Below are 22,538 nucleotides of genomic sequence, written 5' to 3'. Positions count from 1 at the left end.
AGTTTTTGTATTTTTTAGTAGAGACGGGGTTTCACCGTGTTAGCCAGGATGGTCTCGATCTTTTGACCTCGTGATCCGCCTGTCTGGGCCTCCCAAAGTGCTGGGATTACAGGCTTGAGCCACCGCGCCCGGCCTAATTTTTTGTATTTTAAGTAGAGACGGTTTCACCATGTTGGCCAGGCTGGTCTCGAACTCCTGACCTCAGGTGATCTGCCCACCTCGGCCTCCCAAAATGCTGGGATTACAGGCGTGAGCCACTGCGCCTGGCCCCTAAAGACACTTTCTAGGGCCTCAGGGAAAGCCTGAAACTGGGCTGCTGGCTTGGGCATCTGTCACTTGACAACTTGGGCATTGTCTTGTCACATTTTGTATTCATGTGGCTGGTTCTCCATTGCCACTTCTCATAAGTCAGGGTTTTAATCAAGGATTCCCTTGGCATTGGTATTAATCCGGCTTCTCCCCAAAGCATCCCAGCTCCGAGGGGTGGCACCTGGCTGTGGGCGCCATGAGTCACTGGCTAGCAGCCGGACTCCAGGCTCAGAACCTGAGAATCTTGGCGGTGGGGCAGGATTGTGAGGCCGCATTCTGTCCCTGGCGAGACCCGGCGCTGCCCAGTTCCTCCTGGGCCTCCCAACGCCCCCGATGGCTTGTGCCCCATGGCCGTCTGTCTGGTCCCTCCTTCATGTCGGTCGCTGCCCCCCCGGTGACTGCTTGGCTTCTGGAGTTTAAGGGGGCTTTTCCCACCCCGTACTGAGGCACCCCCGCATCATTCCTGGGCGTGTCCCCAAGAACAGCCATGTCCTCCACAGTGCAAGCTGAAGGTAGGAGCCCCCGAAAGAGACCAGGGAGGCAGCGGAGGGTGGGCTGCGCCAGAGAGAGGATGCGGGGGACCTGCTGGGGAGGAGAAGAGATGGGGGAGAGGAGAGGGGACCCTCCTACCGCAGTGGCATCGGGAGGCCCTGGGGGCTCCTTCCCTCTGTCCCTTCACCACAGCAGCCTCTCTTCTTTGGAGAACCCCTCCCCACTGCTGCCCCCCAAGCCCACTTTTCCGCAAAGCCAGGACTCCATGAAACAGCATCTCCAAGCCTCGGTGTCTTCTCCTCCACTCTGTGGCTTGAAGCAGAACGGAGTTCTAGGCACTGCTGGCAAAATAGAATAATGACGGAGAGGAGGAGACCCAGATCCTTGTAGGCCCTGAGAGGGTCCCCTAAACATCATCGTTTGGGGGTGCGTCCCGAAAGCCACTCCCTTACTGACCAAAGGAAGTGACCTCTCCATCTCATCCTGGGAGTGGTCATTTTTCTGCTTCATCCCAAGCAAAGATGAGCCTCCCATCACCAAACTCAGAGCTGTGGTGACTGGGGACAAGTTTGCCTCAAGCTCCACTTCAATTCTCTCTACCATCATAGATTATTTCAATTTTATAACCTAATGTTTATATATTTAGAGGGTACAAGTACAGATTTCTTTTTTTCTTTTCTTTTTTTATTTTTTTTTTGGAGACAGAGTCTCGCTCTGTTTCCCAAGGCTGGAGTGCAGTGGCGTAATCTCGGCTCACTGCAAGCTCCACCTCCCGGGTTCAAGCGATTCTTTTGCCTCAGTCTAACAAGTAGCTGGGATTACAGGTGTGCACCACCACGCCCGGCTAATTTTTGTATTTTTCGTATAGATGGGGTTTCACCATGTTGGCCAGGCTGGTCTCGAACTCCTGACCTCAGGTGATCCACCCGCCTTGGCCTCCCAAAGTGATGGAATTACAGGCATGAGCCACCGTGCCCGGCCAACAATCTGGATAACTTTCATTGTCATCTGATAGAGAATAGAAAAGTCACAGAGATGCCTCATTTTCCCTGAATGACACTCGTAGTCCCTAAAACTATCGCGTGAGATCCCAAAGAGCATCAGTCATCTCTACCAGCATCTTCCCCGCCATCTAGGCACTCTCGGTTTATTTTATTTGATTAAATTTTTTTTTGTCGGGATGGAGTCTGGCTCTGTCACCCAGGCTGGAGTGCAGTGGCGTGCTCTCAGCTCACTGCACCTCCCGGGTTCAAGTGATTCTCCTGCCTCAGCCTCCGGAGTAGCTGGGATTACAGGCGCCTGCCACCGTGCCTGGCTAATTTTTGTATTTTTAGTAGAGACGGGGTTTCACTGTGTTGGCCAGGCTGGTCTCAAACTCCTGACCTCATGATCTGCCCACCTTGGCCTCCCAAAGTGCTGGCATTACAAGTGTGAGCCACCATGCCTGGCCTCAATTTATTTTTCTTTTTTCTTTTTAAAAATAGAGGTGAGGGCCGTGCGCAGTGGTTCACGCCTGTAATCCCAGCACTTTAGGAGGCCAATGCAGGTGGATCACCTGAGGTCAGGAGTTCAAGACCACCCTGGCCAACATGGTGAAACCCTGTCTCTACTAAAAATACAAAAGTTAGCCAGGCATGGTGGTGGGTGCCTGTAATCCCAGCTACTTAGGAGGCTGAGGCAGAACTGCTTGAATCCAGGAGGCAGAGTTCAAGGTGCAGTGAGCTGAGATAGCAACATTGCACTCCAGCCTGGGCGACAGAGTGAGACTCCATCTCCAAAAAAAAAAAAAAGAAAAATAGAGATGGGATCTTGCTATGTTGCCCAGGCTGGTCTCAAACTCCTGGGCTCAAGTAATCCTCCTGCCTCAGCTTCCCAAAGTGCTGGGATTACAGGTGTGAGCCACCACGCCTGGCTGCTCTTGATTTTTTTAAAATGAGGAATGCCTTATGTAATGATCCAGGCATACTTCTAGCCTGACGAGGGGATGCCCTTTATGGTCTATGAACCAGAGCTTGAGTCTGGAGGTGGGAGAACCTAGGTTTGAATCCCTGCTTAGCAGTCAAATGATTGTGGGCACATGACCTTGAGTTCAATTAAACATTTATTGAGCTCCTACTATGTCTGAGGCATTGTGGATACAGAGATAAGACACTGTCCTGGCCCACAAGGGGCTCAGGGGACCTGCTCAATGGACAGCCAGGCTCTTTCCTCATCTGTAAATTGGAGATGATAATATCTGTCCATCATGGCTCTGGGGCTAATCATGATGACAGAATGTGGAAGTATGAATCACAACACAAAAGAGAGGAGTGGTAGATGCTGCTGCTTTCTTCCCTGAAGTTCCATTTATTTCTGTATGTATGTATGTATGTATGTATGTATGTATTTAGAAACAGGGAGGCCGGGCGCGGTGGCTCAAGCCTGTAATCCCAGCACTTTGGGAGGCCGAGACGGGCAGATCACGAGGTCAGGAGATCGAGACCATCCTGGCTAACACGATGAAACCCCGTCTCTACTAAAAAATACAAAAAACTAGCCGGGCGAGGTGGTGGGCGCCTGTAGTCCCAGCTACTCAGGAGGCTGAGGCAGGAGAATGGTGTAAACCCGGGAGGCGGAGCTTGCAGGGAGCTGAGATCCGGCCACTGCACTCCAGCCTGGGCGACAGAGTGAGACTCCGTCTCAAAAAAAAAAAAAAAAGAAAAAGAAACAGGGAATTGCTCTGTCGCCCAGGCTGGAGCGCGCTGGTGCGATCATAGCTCACTGTAGCCTCCAGCTCCTGGGCTCAGGTGATCCTCCTGCCTCAGCTTCCTGAGTAGCTGGGACTACAGGTGCATGCCACCATGCCTGGCTAAGTTTTTATTTTTATTTTTTACTTTTGAGACACAGTCTTGCTCTGTCACCCAGGCTGGAGTGCAGTGGCGTGATCTTGGCTCACCGCAGCCTCTGCCCCATGGGTTCACGCAATTCTCCTTTTTCAGCCTCCCAAGTAACTGGGATTACAGGTGTTCACCACCACGCCTGGCTAATTTTTGTATTTTTAGTAGAGATGGGGTTTTACCATGTTGGCCAGGCTGGTCTTGAACTCCTAACCTGCTTCGGCCTCCCAAAGTGCTGGGATTACAGGGGTGAGCCACCATGCCTAGACTGCTTTTTATTTTTTGTAGCGATCTTGTTGCCTAGGCTGGTCTTGAACTCCTGGGCTCAAGCCTTCCTCCCTCCTTGGCCTCCCAGAGTGCTGGGATTATAGGCATGAGCCACTGTACCTGGCCTTGAAGTTCCATTTAGAAATGATGACTCTGTCATTCTAGAAGGTGATGAGATAAAAATGCCCCCAAAGAACAGACATGACTATAATTCTGAAATGATGCTTGAGGTCTCTGGTTTAAGCAAGCCTGGCTCCCTGAGGTTAACTGACTTGTGCCCGTCCCGCAGGGAGGACATAGAACAGTCTGAATGAGAACTACTTATTATTACTATTATTTTATTTTTTATTTATTTTTTTTGAGACGGAGTCTCGCTCTGTCGCCCAGGCTGGAGTGCAGTGGCGCGATCTTGGCTCACTGCAAGCTCCACCTCCCGGGTTCACGCCATTCTGCCTCAGCTTCCTGAGTAGCTGGGACTACAGGCGCCCGCCACCACGCCCGGCTAATTTTTTGTATTTGTTTTTTAGTAGAGACGTGGTTTCACTGTGTTGGCCAGGATGGTCTCGATCTCCCGACCTCGTGATTCACCCGCCTTGGCCTCCCAGAATGCTGGGATTACAGGCGTGAGCCACCGCGTCCGGCCTAAGAACTACTTATTCTTTCAATCACAACTCACTGCCCTCGACATCCAAATTTGGCTGATGTTTTATAGGACTCCCCCCGCCACCGATCAAGAAGTCTTGGAAAAGCACCCTGTTGAGTTACTGTGAATATTAGCAGAGATAAAAGGTGTCCACTGAATTCTGCATGTGTTGCCAGAAATGTGTTGACATCTACATTTTAGCCTGGAGGTATCGGTGCATCTGTTAATCCTGCAGCTGCTTCTCAGGGGTTTTGAGTACAGCAGCTTGGAAACTTAGCCAGAAAATTGCGATTCCAAATTTGTGCTTTCGTTAATTTTTTTTTTTTTTTTCAACCTCTATCTCCCAGGATCAAGCCATTCTCCTGCCTCAGCCTCCCAAGAAGCTGGGATTACAGGCATGCGCCACCACGCCCAACTAATTTTGTATTTTTTCTTTTTTTTTTTTTGAGACGGAGTCTCGTTCTGTCCCCCAGGCTGGAGTGCCATGGCGCAATCTCGGCTCACTGCAACCTCTGCCTGCCAGGTTCAAACAGTTCTCCTGCCTCAGCCTCCTGGGTAGCTGGGACTACAAGCATGTGCCACCATGCCCAGCTAATTTTTTTTGTATTTTTAGTAGAGATGGGGTTTCACCATGCTGGCCAGGCTGGTCTCGAACTCCTGACCTCGTGATCCGCCTGCCTTGGCCTCGCAAAGTGCTGGGATTACAGGCGTGAGCCACTGTGCCCAGCCCTAATTCCCAGCCCTAATTTTTGTATTTTTAATAGAGACAAGGTTTCACCATATTGGCCAGGCTGGTCTCGAACTCCTGACCTCAAGTGATACTCCCACCTTGGCCTCCCAAAAGTATCGGGATTACAGGCATGAGCCACCATATCTGGCCCAGAATTTGTTCTTTGTTCTTGTGGCAAGTGCTTGAAAATGTGGATTACAAAAGAAATGCTTTCTGTGTTTCATTGTGTGAGTTAAGTGTGTTGTACCAGGCAGATTTATGTAGTGAGGACCACCCCATTAGAGAATGAGGAGTGTAATATAGATTTAAATATGCAAATATATACGTAGAGGAAATATATATATGTATATACACACACGACTTGTGATAGAATTTATCTTGTCACTCAGCAAGAGAAAATTTTGCCTGTGTCATGTAGAAACTTATGCACTTAAGTTATAAAATATTTAGAAATATTTGCCTAGTAGAACCGTAAGGCTTACCTCAGGCTAACCATAAAACTCGGAACTTAAAGTGTTTATCTAAGATAAACATTTAGCAAATATTCAGCAAATATTTGGCAAGGGCCTTCCCTGAGCCAGGCGCTTGTCATTGGTTACAGCCTTGGATTTTGAAATTATATTTGCTTCCTTTTTTTTTTTTTTTTTTTTTTTTTTACCCCAGTCCTGACCATGTGAGATACTTGTTGCTTGTGTGCCCAGAAGCTCACGTGGTGGGTTATCAGCCTTTCTCAGGAGCATTCAAGAAAGGGCATGATCCTGGTTTAGGTTTCCTCTGGCACACTGGAGGGGAGTCCGTGGTGACTGTCAAGGTTTCCAGAACAAGACATCTCCCTCATCCCCCAGGCAGGGGCCAGCACCTCCACTGTCTGGCCAGGTCTCCTTGCTGAGTACCCCCAGTGAAAACATTCACACAGAGCAACAAAAATCACATGCATTCATTTGTATGGGAATGGCAGTACTAAAAATAATTTTATTAAACGTCTGCATGAGGCCGGGTGCAGTGGGTCACACCTGTAATCCCAGCACTTTGGGAAGGCCGAGGCCAAGAGTTCGAGACCAGTCTGGCCAACATGGTGAAACCCCCCCACTTCTACTAAAAATAAAAGAATTAGCTGGGTGTGGTGGCGCACGCCTGTAATTCCAGCTATTGGGGAGGCTGAGGCAGCAGGAGAATTACTTGAACCTGGGAGGTGGAGATTGCAGTGAGCCAAGATTGTGCTACTGCATTCTGGCCTAGGTGACAGAGTGAGACTCTGTCTCAAAAAAATAAAATAATTGTCTGCATGATACAAAAGTGGATGAAAGACCAGACTCAATGACTCACTCCTATAATCCCAGCACTTTGGGAGGCCAAGATAGGAGGATCGCTTGAGGCTAGGAATTCAAGACCAGCTTGGGCAACAGAGGGAGACCCCATCTCAAAAAAATTAAAAAAGAAGCGAGGTGTGGTGATGGCACCTGTAGCCCCAGCTGCTCAGAGAGGCTGAGGTGGGAGGTCGCTAAGTCTGGGAGGTTGAGGCTGCAGTGAGCTATGACTGCACCACTGCACTCCAGCCAGGTGAACAGAGCAAGACCCTGTCTCTAAAAAAAACAAAGAAATCCAGAAGTGGTACAGAGCAGAATTTCGGCGATCCGAAACATATGCATATTTATGTATTCCAAGTCTTCGATAGGAATGCATTTCTGTGAAAACCAGCAAGAGGCCAGGTGCGGTGGCTCACGCCTGTAATCCCAGCACTTTGGGAGGCTGAGGCAGGCGGATCACCTGAGGTTGGGAGTTCAAGACCAGCCTGACCAACATGGAGAAACCCCATCTCTACTAAAAATACAAAAAAATTAGCTGGGCGTGGTGCCACATCCCTGTAATCCCAGCTACTCGGGAGGCTGAGGCAGGAGAATCGCGTGAACTTGGGAGGCAGAGGTTGCGGTGAGCCGAGATCGTGCAACTGCACTCCAGCCTGGGCAACAAGAGCAAAACTCTGCCTCAAACAAAACAAAACAAAACACCCAGCAAAAGGTGGCATGCTTCTCTTGTGTGCTTGGCATAGAGGCAGTGTGGGGTGATCCTAGGATTAAGTGTGGTACATCTGTTGTTTGAAGACCCACTTCTACTGGTTGGGAGGCCTTGGAAACGTATGGAAGCTCTCTGTGCATCAGTTTCCTTTTTGAGACAGGGTTTCGCTCTGTCACCAGGCTGGAGTGCAATGGCACAATCTTGGCTCACTGCAACCTCCGTCTCCTGGGTTTAAGCGATTCTCGTGCCTCAGCCTCCCAAGTAACTGGGACTACAGGCGTGTACCACCATAATTTTTGTATTTTTAGTAGAGACGGGGTTTCACCATATTGGCCAGGATGGTCTCGATCTCTTGATCTTGTGATCCACCCGCCTTGGCCTCCCAAAGTGCTGGGATTACAGGTGTGAGCCACCGCACCTGGCTGATTTTGTATTTTCAGTATAGACCGGGTTTCACCATGTTGGCTGGGCTGGTCTCAAACTCCTGACTTAAGTGATCCGCCCCACTCAACCTCCCAAAGTGCTGTGATTATAGGTGTGAGCCACCACACCTGGCCCTTTTTTTTTTTTCTTTTTTTTTCCTGAGACACAGTTTTGCTCTTGTTGCCCAGGCTGGAGTGCAGTGGCACGATTTCGGCTCACCACAACCTCCGCCTCCCAGGTTCAAGCAATTCTCCTGCCTCAGCCTCCTGAGTAGCTGGCATTATAGGCATGCACCACCACACCCAGCTAATTTTGTATTTTTAGTAGAGATGGGATTTCTCCATGTTGGTCAGGCTGGTCTCAAACTCCTGACCTCAGGTGATCAGCCCACCTCAGCCTCCCAAAGTGCTGAGAATACAGGCGTGAGCCACCCGTTTTTTGTTTTTGAGATAGGGTCTTGCTGTCACCCAGGCAGGAGTGCAGTGGCGTGATCTCGGTTCACTGCAACCTCTGTCTCCCAGGTTCAAGCGATCTCGTGCCTCAGCCTCCTGAGTAGCTGGGATTACAGGTGTGAGCCACCACACTGGCTGATTTTTGTATTTTTAGTAGAGATGGGGTTTCGCCATGTTGGCCAGGCTGGTCTTGAACTCCTGGCCTCAAGTGATCTGCCCGCCTCGGCCTCCCAAAGTGCTGGGATTACAGGCATGAGCCACTGTGTCCAGTTCTCAGTTTCCTCATCAAGCACCTGGGGGAAAGGAATGGCCACTTTCATAGGATGGTCCTGCAGATGAGCAGAGATGCCAGCCATATAAAGAGCTGTGTACAGAGCCTGGCACATGCGAATTTGTCATCACATAGCAGCCAAGATGATTGGTGGCCTCACTTTATTCTGTCGGCAGTGGTGTGATCATGACTCACTGCAGCCTCAAACTCCTGGGCTCAAGTGATCCTCCCACTTCAGCCTCTTGGGTAGCTGGGACTGGAGGCATGCACCACCACATCCAGTTAATTTTTAAATTGTCCGTAGAGATGGGCGGGGGGGCGGGGGTCTCGCTATGATGCTCAGGCTGGTCTCAGACTCCTGGCCTCTAGCGATCCTCCCACCTTGGCCTCCAAAAGTGCTGGGATGACAGATATGAGCTACTGTGCCCCTCCCTTCAAAGACATTTTTCTAATACTGAAATCTGATGCTCACACTCCCCTGTTCAAACTCTACGCAGTTACCCAATAAGCTCTTACAGGATGCTATCCCAATGCCAATGCCAGCCCCACCTCTACCTTCTAGAGACTCTTCCAGGGCTCTGGCCACACCCAGTGACAAGCCCTGGCATATAATGGGCCACTATGTACTCTCTGGGATCACAGTTCACTCTGCCTGGAATGCTCTGCCACTGGTCCCTGGGGCTGATTCACCACTGGCCTTCCCAGCCAGGCTGTGGTCCTGGAACTCTCCAGGCACTCAGGCTCATCACCAGCCAGTGTGTGGCACCTCCACCCCTCTCGCCATACAAAGCTCCCTTCACCACAGTTACTGTCTGCCTCCCTATCTGACTGCTACTTGTGTCCCTGTCATCGTCCTCTTTGGCCCCCCAGGGCTTGCACTGCACACAGAGCCTGGGATAGCAGTTCCATCTTCTGCATGCTGCACGTTTGAAGGGGCAGGAACTGCTTTGTGTCTGAGGGCAGCACTGGTCAAAGCCATGCTGGGACATCCCAAAACGACACCCCGGCGTTCACAGACTCCAAACCAGGGGCATTGCTGGGGCAAAAACAATTACTGGAAGAGAAGGGGACCAGCGGCTGTGGATTTTTGTGGGGTTTATCAGGAAATGCAGAGAAGTGAAGGGACAATTAGCCATGAAATTGAAGGAAAATGTGCCAGCTTTTGTTGATCTGATAGGAAAGGAGATCACCAGGCCTGCAGCTGCTACTCTTCAGCAGTTTGCAAGGCTGGGAGGAGAATCCAGGTGGTCCTTGTTGACCAGGTGTTAGGATGGTTGACCTGAGCCACATCTCTTCATGGTTGATGAGGCACGAGGTTGCACCTCAGTATTCTCTGGCCAGGGGCTGTCACCCTATGGTGCCCGGACAGCTGCCCCCAAGAACAATGGCCTCCTCACTGCCTACCAGGGCCTCTACTGGCTCCAAAGCCCTTGGCCACTCCTGGCCAGTCTCCACTCTTTTTTTTTTATTTTTGAGATGGAGCCTCACTGTCGCCCAGGCTGGAGTGCAATGGCACGATCTCGGCTCACTGTAACTTCCGTCTCCCAGGTTCAAGTGATCCTTATGCCTCAGCTTCCCGAGGGATTACAGGTACCACCCCCCCGCCCACCATGCCCAGCCAACTTTTGTATTTTTAGTAGAGACAGGGTTTCACCATGTTGGCCAGCTGGTCTCGAACTCCTGACCTCAAGTGATCCATCCACCTCAGCCTCCCAAAGTGCTGAGATTACAGGCGTCAGCCACCACGCCCAGCCCAGTCTCCGCTCTTGATCTGGCTGTTCGTTAGTGCCAGGGGCCACTCCTCAGTCTTCTAGTGTACCTGGACCACCTCTCAGTTCCTCTTTCAAGGATTGTGGGGATGATGACTAGGACAGGATGTACAAAATGGGAATGGGCTTCGAAGAGCTGGACTTGTGATAAAGAAATATGATGGTCAGGTGGGCATGGTGGCTCATGCCTATAATCCCAGCACCTTGGGAGGTTGAGGCGGGAGGATCACTTGAACCCAGGAGTTTGAGACCAGCCTGGGAAACATAGCAACACCCCATCTCTACAAAATATAAAAAAATTAGCCGAGCACCGTGGCGTGCACCTGTAGTCCCCAGCTACTTAGGAGGCTGAGGTGGGAGGATCACTTGAGCCCAGGATGTCGACGCTGTAGTGAGCTAGGGTTGCATCACTGCACTCCAGCCTGGGCCATAGAGTGAGACTCTGTTTAAAAAAAAAAAAAAAAAAAAAAAAAAAAATATATATATATATATATATATATATATGATGATTCCTTATTAAAAAATAAAAAGGCCAGGTGCAGGGGCTCACACCTGTAATCCCAGCACTTTGGGGGGCCAAGGCAAAAGGATTGCTTGAGGTCAGGAGTTTGAGACTGGCCTGGGCAACATAGCAAGATCCTATATAAAAATTTTTAAAACTTAGCTGGGCATGGTGGCGTGTGCCTGTGGTCCCAGCTACTGAGGAGGCTGAGGTGGGATGATGACTTGAGCCCAGGAGGTCAAGGCTGCATTGAGCAATGATTGTGTCACTTCACGCAGCCTGGTGACAGAGCAAGAGAGCCCCCACCCCCGGCCCTCCCTACAAAAAATTTTTTAAAAATTAAAGAGGCGTGGTTCGAGAAGAGCTGTAGTCGTCCCAGAGCTACAGTGCAGGTGAGATCAAAATGCAGGTGAGAAAACTGGAGACAGAATACAGTAACAGCTACAGGTGCCCCTGAAAAGGTGCAGAGGCGCTAAGGACGCAAGGAATCCTAAACGTTCCAATCGTTCGTTTTAAAGTTGTTCTGGCAAACCCGTGAAACCCTGTATGAGGAAATGTTTCAGCGAGGGCGCCTGACGCGGTCCCCGAGGCCAGAAAACACCCAGGTTTAGATACGGGCTCTGACCCGCACCTGCCACGGCCAAACCCCTCCCCCTTCTGATCCCGGTCCCGTGTTGTCCTCCAGAGGGTAAGCAGAACACCTGGCAGGGCTGCCTGAAGATTAGGGAAACTGAGGAGACGCGGCAGGTGCCCAGTATTTATGGTTTTGTCCCCAAATGGGGGAGTTATTTGTAAGCACTGGCCACTACCCCTGTAACACCTAATTGTCCAAAAAAAGGCAAAGGGAGGGAATGCGCCGCAGCTGAGCACCGCACAGGCCGCAGCTGGGGTGCACGCCCGGGTGTACCCTTTGCATTGCTGGGAGCGCTGGCGATCGCGGGGGCAGAGGGCTGGGGTTGGGGCGGCCTGAGACCCACCCGGCCCCGCCCCTTCTCAGGCCCCGCCCTCCCCCTCCTCCACGAGTGAGGGGACCTCGGCCGGCTTGGGAGATGGGGGCGTAGCTGGAGGTGGGGGTGCATCCGCGGGCCCTAAAGGTCACGACCCTATGGGGCTTCTCTGGGTCGTGGTGGGGGAGGGGAAATCTCCCCTCCACGGGAGAGCTGAGACCCGCGGCGGGGGGGCGGGGCGGAGCGCAGGGCGCAGCTGGCAGGGCGGCTTCGGGAGGGCGCGGCCCCTTTAAGACGCCCCGCCAGCCCCGCCCTCGCGCCCCGCCTCCCGTCGCCCACGTGACCCCGGTCTTGTGACTGAGTCGGAGAGGGCGGGGGAAGCCCGCGGCGCGCGCCCGCCCCGCCCCGCCCCGCCCCGCGTCTGCCTCAGAGGGACCCGAGCCACCCGGACTGCCGCGTCCCCGCCGCCGCCGCCGCGTCCCCCGCCGGGGCCGACCGAGCCGAGCCGGGCCGGAGCGGCGGGCGCGGCCGGGCCGCCATGGACCATAAGCCCCTGCTGCAGGAGCGGCCGCCCGCCTACAACCTGGAGGCCGGCCAGGGCGACTACGCGTGCGGCCCGCACGGCTACGGCGCCATCCCCGCCGCGCCCCCGCCGCCGCCCTACCCCTACCTCGTCACAGGTGGGCCCGGAACCAACTTTCCCCGCCAGCGGCTTCCGAGGGGGCAAGCCCGTGCGGGGGACGCGGGTCCGGAGGCCGGCGGGGCCCGCCCGGGGGTCCTTCCTGGAGCTGGAGGTCCCCGGGCCGGCTTCGGGACCCCGCGTCGCCGAGGGCCAGCCTCCTCCCCGGGGCTCTCGTCCTCGGGGCCGTCGTACCCGGCGGGGCCGGATTCCTGCCCCAGATGAACTTTGTGTCACGAGGCGCTCGCTGTTGGCAGATTAGCGCCGAATCAGGCCCGCGGTGGCCGTCCCGAGGGTGGAAAAGACCGGGGGCTTTTTTAGCGGGGTGGAGGTGGGGGTACGGGATGAGTAGTCCCCATCGCGGTCCGATTTCTCCTCCCTGCGCCCTAATGACTTGTCTTCCCCCCCACAGGGATACCCACCCACCATCCCAGGGTCTACAACATCCACAGCCGGACCGTCACCCGGTACCCTGCCAACTCTATCGTGGTCGTGGGAGGCTGTCCTGTCTGCAGGTGAGTGGGTCTGCAGCCTGGGGACTGGCCCTGGAAACGCTCAGGACCCCCGCCCTACCCCCCAGGACTTCACAAAGTCAGCTCTGCTTGTGGGAGTGGGTCCGGCTTGACTTGGATCTTGATGAGAGCCCTTTATGGGAGGAACAGACGGGCTGCCCGTATGCGGTGTGGGAGAGCGTGGGTCCACTCACCATTGGCTCTGAACACATTTTGTGGGGGCAAAAGGGTGGATTCCTTTTCCTAGATTTTGGGGTATTGCACCCCAAGTGATTGGGATGTAGAAAAGGTAACAACGGGACTCGTGGTCTTTTCGTCTTTGTTCTGGGACTTGCAAGGAATCAGGTGTCTGCATTTTTCTTCAATTTCCACAAGTTTACTCTGCAGTCGATCATCGAAGGTGGTGGAAGGTTTCGTTTTCCCGGAAGGGGCATTTGGAAGTAAGTGCACCAGCAGGAGAGACCTCAGTGGGAGAAGCGACGGCTGTAAGAGCTGCTTTAGCCAAAGCTGGCTTGAAACGCCCTTTCACGACCTGGACCAGGATGGAAGCCCGGTGGTTCTTTGAGGCAGGAGTGATTTTTTTGATATCCTCGCATTGGACCTGCACAGGCTTTCTGGTTTTCATAGGACCCTGAGGTGCAGCTAGAGGATTGTTTTGTGGAGGTTTTGAGGATTCAAATTTAAATAAGGATTAATTAAATATAAATCCTTGGCAGCTGGGGGTGTTCAGATTGCCTAGAAAGTAGGGGCAGAGTTGGCGGGGACAGGGTTTTCAGCTGTATCTGGGAGGAGGAAGTTGAAGCCGCTGAGATGGAATTAAGAAACCCTGGTTTGGACTTATACTTGATTTCAAAAGTGTGTGTGTAAGGCCTAGAGCAGAGTCATGGGGAAGTGAATGATTTCAGAGCCTTAGCAGGCAACTTCCTGGGAAGAGGGAGGGCATCCCAGAGGTGGGGACAAGAGGCTGGGACCTCAGGGGCAGGTTGTGGCCGCTTGCCTGCATAGGGACCCCGTGACAAACCCTAACTGGGATGTCAGTTTGACACAGTTGGTCACCACCCAGCAGAAACATTGGCCTTTGGAGTGAAGGTGGAGGGGAGGGCAGGGCGGGGCGCTGGCTGCCTCCGGGACATAGTTTTCTCTGGGAGCTGCACCGGGTTGAGGGGGCTGGCAGAGCTGTGTGGGTGTGAAGGCACATGGAGGGGACTCAGAACATGGAGGAGCAGAGGGTCTGCCTGCGTGTCATTGTCCATGCCTTGCCATCCCAGTGTCCAGCCTGCCGGAGGAGCTGGATTCCAGTCCTGGTCCTGCAAGGAACAGGGGGGCCTGTTTCCCCGTCTGGGACATGGGGGTGCCTGGTGAGGTGTCTCTGAAGCTCTTAGCTCTTCTCTGCCCAAGCCCCTGAACTTGGAGATGTGGGAGACCAGCGGCAGCGAGGGATGGCCCAGATATCCCAGGGCTGGGGGGGCGCCCAGGTGGCGGCGCAGTTGCTGTCGGTATGGGGGTGCTGGCCCTGCCACTTCCCCTTCCCTAGGTGGGAGCTGTGTCCCTGTGGAGGCCCGTGGCTTCTGCTGACCCGGCGGTGCCCCCTAGCTATGCAGAACCTGGAGTGGGGTCAGGCTGTGCTCTGCTCTGCTGTGGAGGATCTTGGGCTTGGCCCCCAGAGGCTACAGGAGTGGGGTCCTCAGTTACTTGATCACTGTGCTCTCTGCCCTTGGGCAGCTGCACCAGGCAGGGTGGAGGCTGGGTCCTCTCTGGACAAGGTTAGGGGGTCCTTAGTCCTTTAAGTTGGGACCAGAGCACTCTTTGATCCTCTGGCGACCCCTTGGGTTGCAGCCAGGCCCTCCCAGCACACAAGTCCCTGCACTCTGCCTGTGGTGCCCTGGATGCTGGAGAGTGGCCACCGCTCCCCGAGGCTTGGCCCCTGCAGCAGCATTGGGCATGGGATGGGCCCCTGTGCCCTGCAGCAGCCAGAGGGCGAGCAGGGGGCTGGGTGCTCTGCTGCTGGTGTCGGGAGGGGGTGTGTGGTCCCTGAGCCACTCCTTTCTACGAGGAGAGTGGAGACATACATGTCTGGTTGTCTGGCTGCCGCCTGCCGTCTTGGGGCCAGGAGACAGGATACCGCTCACGTGACCACACTTCCTCCTGCCCCAGGTCCAGCCCACCGGGCTCTGTCCCCCTCCCTGCCTGGTGGCATGGCAGGAATTTGTCCAAGTCACACGTCTGTTAGTCCTTCTGAGTGAGGCTTGGCCAGAGAAGCCTATGTCCCTTGTGGCACTGCTGCCCTGGCCAGGCCTTTGCTGAAGCTTCCTGACTCTGTCTGCCCTTTTTAGCCGTTTATGAGGAAGCATTTCCGCAGCCCAGCGGTGGATATGCCCCTGTTCCTCCTGCCCTCCTGCTTCACGCCTGCCCTGCCCTGCCCTGCCCTGCCCTGCCCTGCCCAAGGCCTGGGCCTCTCTGCCCAGGGAGGCCAGTCTTTCTCTGCTGGGGTGTGGTTATACCTAGGTGCAGGATGAGGTGGCTGCACTGGGAGGCTCTCCTGGGCTGGAGCAGAGCCTGTGCCCTGAAAACCAGGAACGCAGGAGTGGGGAAGGCCCTGGCAACACAGGGCCTGGCCCGCACCAGTCCCCCATGAGTATGGCTGGGCTGTCATTGGGTACTTAGTTTTGGGGGTGACCAGAGAGGAAGTCCTGAAAAGGATTTCACCTTTTCTAGGGACGGTGAAAGGAACAGCTGTGGAGGGCGGATGTTGCTCAGAGGTCCAGGGTGCGGCTCAGTAGCCAGCATGGAGGTTGTCACGGCCCTTGAGGGGCAGAGGTGGGCTGTGGAGGGCACGGGGGGTGACTGTGGAGCCTGGGAAGGGCTGGAGGGGAAGGAGCCTGTGACATCCTTGGGCTTCCAGATGGTGGTGGTGGAGGGGCTGGTCCCTCCTACCGCCTGTGACCTGGAAGCCAGCGCTCCCCTGGTTGAGGAAGTAGCTGAGTTAGCTGGGACGGCCCTGCCCATATGCGTGGCCTATGGGCTGTCCCTGTCCTGACAGTCTTGGCCTGAGGTGTGGGGGCAGCGGATGGGCTGGAGCTTGGGCCTAGGCTGCTTGCTGGGCAGGGTTGTGGACCTCAGGGTCCGAGTGCTGCCTCAGTGGCCTCCTGAGTTTCTAACCTTGGGCTTTGTCCCCAGCTGCGGGCCAAGTGGCACCGCTGGGGTGGGTGTGGTGGCAGGCAGAGTCTCAGGCCTTTCTTCCACAGGAGAGGCTGGGACTGGCCCTGGCCATTGGGTTTGCTGGGAATGGCCCTGGGAGGTCCTGGTGAACTGTCCCTAAGCGAGGCAGCTCCCCCACCCCTGTAGGGGGAGTGGATACCCTGGGACAGCCAGAAGCTGGCTGGAGCTGCTTTGGGGCCACCTCGCCCTGCGCTGAGCATGGCTTCAGGCCCGCAGCCCTCTGAGGAAGCCCTGTGTCTCCCCTTTTCCTGGCGAGCTTGGCCTTCCAGCGAGGTGCGGTGGTCTGGGGTTGTTCCTGGGCGTGGATGGTGCCTCGAGGCCACTGTGTATGCACAGAGGGCAGCTGGGTGCCCTGGGGCAGCCCCCTGTGACACTGCCTGCCTTTGGGGGCTGCCTTGGAGGGAGAACGGGCCTGCAGGATGGGTGCTTGTGACTGGGGAGCCCATCCGGGTTCAGATCCCAGCCACGCCCTTCCCTGCTGGGAGGCCTTGGACACACCCCGGTTTTTAGCCTCCTGTGAGCCCATCTGGGTTCACATCCCAGCCACGCCCTTCCCTGCTGGGAGGCCCTGGACACACCCTGGGCTTCAGGCTCCTGTAAAGTGCCTGTGGGGATACAGGAAGGGTGAGGATGGCCCTTTCCCTGGGCAGCTCAGAGCCCTGCTGCCAGCCCCTTCTGTCCCTGGTGAGGCGGGAGCCCTGTGGCCTCCACTGTCCCAGGGCCCAGCTCCGGGTGGATGACAGTGGCATGACTGGCCACTTTCACTGCAGGGCTGGAGTCGCCTTAAGGGAGTGCTCTTGGAATTAGTCAGTTCCCTAATTTCGCCAGTGGCCATGATCCCTCCCTGGCCGCGTGGCCTATTGCGCAAGAGTGGGGGAGGAGCCGCTAGAGGGAGCCGGTCAGGACCCGAGCGGTTGAGAAGGTTGAAACCCACCCCACCAACCCAGGTGGGCTTTTCTGGGTTTAGAAGGGAGAACTGGAGGCCGTGGGGACGGACAGGCTGGCAGGGACGGCAGCTGTTCCGGTGCGGGGGTTCCCCTTCTCCCCTCCAGTGCTGGCCCTGCAGCTTGGGGAGTCTTGGCCTAGAAGTTGGATCGTGTTTCTCAGTTCAGAAGATTTGGGGTTTTAAAAAGCACATGATGCCAACACGCCTTTTGAGGTCTAGGGCAGTACTGCAGTTAAAACTTTAATATTTCTGCAGCAAGACATGAATATTCAGATAAACTAGGATAAATTACGACTATAAATAGCCACACACCAGTTTAGGTCACATGTTGCTGCCAGGTGAGTTTGCTGTCAAGTGACAGCGAGTTCTGCCTTCAGTGCCTCTTGGTGTTTGAAGTTGTGGGTGCGGCTGTGGAATCCTGGGGGGTAGGGTATGCTGCCCACCCTCCAGCTGACCCCAGAGCCAGAGGTGAGGGCCGAATTCTCCTGGCCAGCCCTCGAGCCTTCGAAGCCTGTTCAGGGTTCTCGGGTCTGGATCACAGCCTCCTGTTGCTGGCGGAGGCCTGAGCCTCCTGGGGCGGCTGGATCTGTCCAGTTCCTGGGCGGTACTGCAGGGAAACAGGCTCGCTCTCCCCAGAGACCCAGGGGCCTTGGCCCTCCTGCCCTGTCTTTAAGTGGCGTGGAGGCGGGCAGGCGGGTGGGATTGAATGGACCAGGGATGGGGAGGCTGCCCTAGGAGGTGCCAGAGTGGGTCCCCAGACTGAGGGGCTCAGCCCAGGGTGGCACAAACGGGCCAGCCCTGTGCTCTGGCTGAGGACAGGATGGGTCTGGACGGAAGCTCCGTGGGTTGGAAGGAGGAGGGTGTTTCCCTGTGCCTGGGAGGCTGTGGGGTCAGTGCGTTTGGTTTGGCCCATGGCGCTGCTTGCAGCCCCGGGGCTGGGAATCGAGGTGCTGAGAAGCGAGGCGCCGGGGCCTGGGTGGGCTGGGCTGGCGCTGCTGGAAATCCTGGCGCTCAGGTGGGCCAGCGCCCTGGCCCGTGGCAGTGGGAATCCAACGTGAGTGAGCAGCCTTCCTGCACTTCTCAGCTCTGACGGAGTAGGTGGGTTTTGGGGTCTGGATGGAGAATTAGGAAGCAGGAGGGCGCTGCTGCCCTTGGACTTGGTGAGAGCAGCAGCTGCAGGTGGGAAGCTGGTGTGGGCGGGGCCACCAGGCAGCACTGAAGCCCCACCCCCGCCCAGTGCACCATTGCACCTGGATGTGTCTGCTGTGCCCCATGGGCGGGCTCCAGCCGGGCTCCCCACCCACACCCCTTTGCCCAGCCTCCTCCCAGGCACCTCTGGGCCTTTGAACAGGCAGTCGGCTCTGCCCGCAGCCCTGCCTCTCAGCAGCTTTGGTCCTGAGGCGAGGTGCTCAGATGGTCACTGATTGGGCCGGCTGAGGGGGGCCTGGTGGCACTGGGGACCACTCCAGGGGGCAGGCTTCTTCCCTGGAAGGATTCTCAGCTGGTTCACCCTCCCTGTCTGCTTTTTCATGGGACATTGTCTAACCAGAATATACAGCCAGTGTGTTTCCTGGGATTTGACCGTAGATGCCGTGAAGGAAACAGGAAAGGAAGCCCAGACGCTCCCTCCAGCTCCCCTGGAGCCTGTCATGGCCATCTGTGGGGACACAGCTGGTGCTCGGCCTTCCCGGGGCTCCCCCATCTCGACTGTGTGGTCTTGGGAGCTGTGGCAGCTGGGGCTTCTGCCCACCCGACACCCCGGGGAGAAGGTCCTGGAGCCGGGCAGGGCAAGCTGCACTCGGCAGGGCTGGGCGGAGGTGTCCTGCCCAGTCTGGACTGGCAGGGGCAGCCCTGGGCAAGGCTGAACAAGTGTGGTGGCCTGACGACCTTGTGGTGCTTAGACAGGGGACACTTTTGTAAAAGTCCACGCAAGAAGTAGAAACTTTGCTGACAGGCTCCGGTCTTTGGCTTGGCTTTGCCTTGGAGCTTCACGGTGTGCTCTGCAGCCCAGCTCCGCCCCTCCACACAGACAGGTGGCGCTGTGTGAGTCTGGGAAACACTGGGTACAAGAGGGCTGGCCGCAGGACTGCTCAGAGCCTTTTGAGAACGAATGAACACAGGGACTCTAGGAGAAAAGTTTCCCCAAACCGGCTGAATGATCCCCCTTTTCCAAATGTGTACCATCGTGTCTGGCTACTTTTAAATTGTTGTAGAGGTGTTGCAGGGGGGTTTTACTTTGTTGCCCAGGCTGGTTGTGAACTGCTGGCTTTAAGTGATCCGCCTCAGCCTCCCAAAGTGCTGCAGTTGCAGGCGTGAGCCACCATGTCCAGCTCCATTGGAGATGGCTGAAGGGACCTCCCTGAGGAGGCTGGAGGGAGGCAGGTGGGCATGAAGTGTTTTTCTTTTTTGAGACAGTTTTGCTCTTGTTGCAAAGGCTGGAGTGCAGTGGTGCGATCTCGGCTCACTGCAACCTCCACCTCCCGGGTTCAAGCAGTTCTGTCTCAGCCTCCCGAGTAGCTGGGATTACAGGTGCCTGCCACTGTGCCTGGCTAATTTTTGTATTTTTAGTAGAAACGTGGTTTCACCATGTTGACCAGGCTGGTCTTGAACTTCTGACCTCAGGTGATCTACCTGCCTCGGCCTCCCAAAGTGTTGGGATGACAGGCGTGAACCACCGTGCCCGGCAACTTTTTCTTTCAGCAGTGGAAAGCCCAACTTCAGAATATTCTGGTTTATTTTCCATAATCCCGGGAGAAGTAGGGAATAGGTTCTGTGGGTGGGGTTTGGGCTCCCCAGCCTGCCTTGCCTAGCAGTGGTGGAGGCAGTGGCCCTCATGAGTCCAAACTCCCAGAAAGCAGCTTGGAAACATGCAGGGTGCTGGGATGGGAGTAGGGTTCCCCAGGTGGCCAAGTTTTCTTCCCTTAGCAAGGCACAGGTAGTCACGCTTCCCTGTTACAGGCGGGCGACCACACCACCTTCTTGTAGGCTCCCCTTCCCCACTAAGCACCAGCTCCCATCACCTGTCAGACACCCCCACCCTGTTGTGTTCTCTCTCCACTTACTTCAGTACTGGCTGGATGGAGGGGTTTGGGCCCCCAGGAGGACCAGAAGGAGCCTGTAGGGGGCTGCCTGTCTGGTGGGAGCAAAACTTTTCTCATTTGTGCTGAGCTGGCTAGTGTGGTTAATTTCAGCTGTGTCCAGAACTTTCCAGAAATAGCCTAAGGAGCTGAGCTGAGCACTCGGCTTCTGGCTTCCTACTTTTAGGGCCTCTGAAACTGACACTTGGGTTCGATGATTGCAGGTCACTGAACCTGTGCTCACTGGTGCAGGATTTGTGGGATGGCCTTTAGGTGTCTTAGTCTGTTACATTGAACTTTGTTGAAGAGGAGACTTTGAGATCACATTTTGAGAAATAAGACATTATTTCTTCAGACATTGTGTGAACATGGCCGACTGCAGTCTCCCATTAACCCACCCCCACTACCAAAGGAACAGAAATCCAACAAAAGCCCAAACACTGACGGGACCACTAAGCTTGCTGGTTGCTCCTTTTCTTTTTTTTTTTTTGAGATGGAGTCTTGCTCTGTCGCCCAGGCTGGAGTGCGGTGGCGCGATCTCAGCTCACTGCAAGCTCTGCCTCCCGGATTCATGTCGTTCTCCTGCCTCAGCCTCCTGAGTAGCTGGGACTACAGGCGCCTGCCCCAATGCCTAATTTTTTTTTTTTGAGACGGACTCGCTCTGTTGCCCAGGCTGGAGTGCAGTGGCCGGATCTCAGCTCACTGCAAGCTCCACCTCCCGGGTTTACGCCATTCTCCTGCCTCAGCTTCCCCAGTAGCTGAGACTACAGGCGCCCGCCACCTCGCCCGGCTAGTTTTTTGTATTTTTTAGTAGAGACGGGGTTTCACGGTGTTAGCCAGGATGGTCTCGATCTCCTGACCTCGTGATCCGCCCGTCTTGGCCTCCCAAAGTGCTGGGATTACAGGCTTGAGCCACCGTGCCTGGCCTAATTTTTGTATTTTTAGTAGAGGCAGTGTTTCACTGTGTTAGCCAGGATGGTCTTGATCTCCTGACCTCGTGATCCACCTGCCTTGGCCTCCCAAAGTGGTGGGATTACAAGTGTGAGCCACCGTGCCCGGCCTCTGGTTGCTCCTTTTCTAAGAGCAGATATGTGTGGCTTGTGGCACTAAAATGATCTTGCCTCTCAAGGTTTTACTTTTTGAGATGGAGTCTCGCTCTGTCACCCAGTCTGGAGTATAGTGGCTCTATCTCGGCTCACTGCAACCTCTGCCTCCTGGATTCAAGTGATTCTCTTTGTCTCAGCCTCCCAAGTAGCCAGGACTGCAGGCACATGCCACCACGCCTGGCAAATTTTTGTATTGTTAGTAGAGACAGGGTTTCACCATGTTGGCCAGGCTGGTCTTGAACTCCTGAACTCAGGTGATCCACCCGCCTCTGCCTCCCAGAGTGGTGGGATTACAGGCAGGAGCCACCATGCACCCAGCCTTGCCTTTCAAGGTTAACTGATAAGACTTTTCAACTGTTTTATTCTTCCCCTTTTCTTTTAATGTTAGTGATTAAATAGCAGCTCTGGCCATTCTATGAACTGGCACATGCAGATGGTTCTTGGGGCTCTCTGGGCCAGTGGGCTGTGGCTGGGCGGTGGGGGGGCTGTTTTCTCAGGCGGATTGTCACTGTCCCTCACCGGAGGTCCTCATGTCAGTCATGGCCACTGCTTGGTTGAGTGCAAGGGTGGGAGGGGTGAGGGTTCTGGCTGCCCGGGTCCTAACGGTGCCGCCCTCTCTGCCTGTCTGCCGCAGGGTCGGGGTGCTGGAGGACTGCTTCACCTTCCTGGGCATCTTCCTGGCCATCATCCTGTTCCCCTTTGGGTTCATCTGCTGTTTTGCCTTGAGGAAGCGAAGATGCCCCAACTGCGGAGCCACCTTCGCTTAAAGGAGCAGCAGGCCCGGCTCTCCTACCCCAGCTCTTTTTCTAATGTAAATGTTGTGTACAATAGTTTTATTTGATTAAGCTTCAGAACTGTTTTGTAAAGCGAGGTGGGACAGATGTGGCACACGCCAGCTGCGGTTTCCCGGAGTGTGGAGCGGCAGCGCTGCTGCTCCCGCCCGAGGCTCATGACAACTCAATAAAGCACTGCTTTTATTTTCTGCAGTCTTCAATTTGAGAAAGGTGAGAAATAATGTTTTCAATAAATGAGATTCATACCATTGTTGACCTGGTGCTGCTTACTCGGTGCTTTCAGACACCCAGGAGAGACCGGAACGACGCCGGCATTGCTGCCTTGGCGCTCCCCAGGCCAGGCCTGACCACCTTGTAGTCAGCAGGCGCTTACAGCTCAAGAAAATATGCTTGTTTTCAAGTTCTTTATTATTAAAATTATAATCCCTTGACATTTACAGAACAGGCACCTCGGTGCCAAGGACAAGGTCATCCCCCCGTTCTGGTCTGGGAGGTGGAACCTGGGGCC

General features: G+C 55.0%; 1 protein-coding gene across 3 annotated transcripts; it reads left to right on the top strand.

Moving 5' to 3' along the window:
• Positions 1 to 234: 234 nt before the first annotated feature.
• On the top strand, positions 235 to 22,280 carry LOC105497792 (brain protein I3). 3 transcript variants are annotated; one of them, XM_024797964.2, is made up of 3 exons: positions 235 to 821; positions 12,789 to 12,891; positions 13,264 to 21,834. In XM_024797964.2, exons 1-3 carry the CDS (start codon positions 797 to 799, stop codon positions 13,451 to 13,453), a joined length of 318 nt encoding a protein of 105 aa, XP_024653732.2. In that variant the 5' UTR covers positions 235 to 796; the 3' UTR covers positions 13,454 to 21,834. The 3 variants fall into 3 exon arrangements, with proteins under 3 accessions (XP_024653732.2, XP_011767459.2, XP_011767468.1); XM_011769157.3 differs by lacking the exon at positions 235 to 821 and adding an exon at positions 12,089 to 12,377; XM_011769166.2 differs by lacking the exons at positions 235 to 821; positions 13,264 to 21,834 and adding exons at positions 12,123 to 12,377; positions 21,871 to 22,280.
• The last annotated feature ends 258 nt before the right edge of the window (positions 22,281 to 22,538 follow it).

This window comes from Macaca nemestrina, chromosome 4 (assembly GCF_043159975.1).
Source record: "Macaca nemestrina isolate mMacNem1 chromosome 4, mMacNem.hap1, whole genome shotgun sequence".
Taxonomy (NCBI): domain Eukaryota; kingdom Metazoa; phylum Chordata; class Mammalia; order Primates; family Cercopithecidae; genus Macaca; species Macaca nemestrina.
The sequence above is the reverse complement of the archived record's forward strand: the minus strand, read 5'-3'. Positions and strand labels throughout refer to the sequence as shown.

Bases quoted from the DNA above. Each gene is read 5' to 3' on its own strand.
- LOC105497792 (XM_011769157.3), top strand. From the start codon at position 12,236: ATGGACCATAAGCCCCTGCTGCAGGAGCGGCCGCCCGCCTACAACCTG. The intron at 12,378-12,788 runs GTGGGCCCGGAA...TCCCCCCCACAG, and splicing joins CTACCCCTACCTCGTCACAG to GGATACCCACCCACCATCCC. The intron at 12,892-13,263 runs GTGAGTGGGTCT...AATTTCCACAAG, and splicing joins GGAGGCTGTCCTGTCTGCAG to TTTACTCTGCAGTCGATCAT.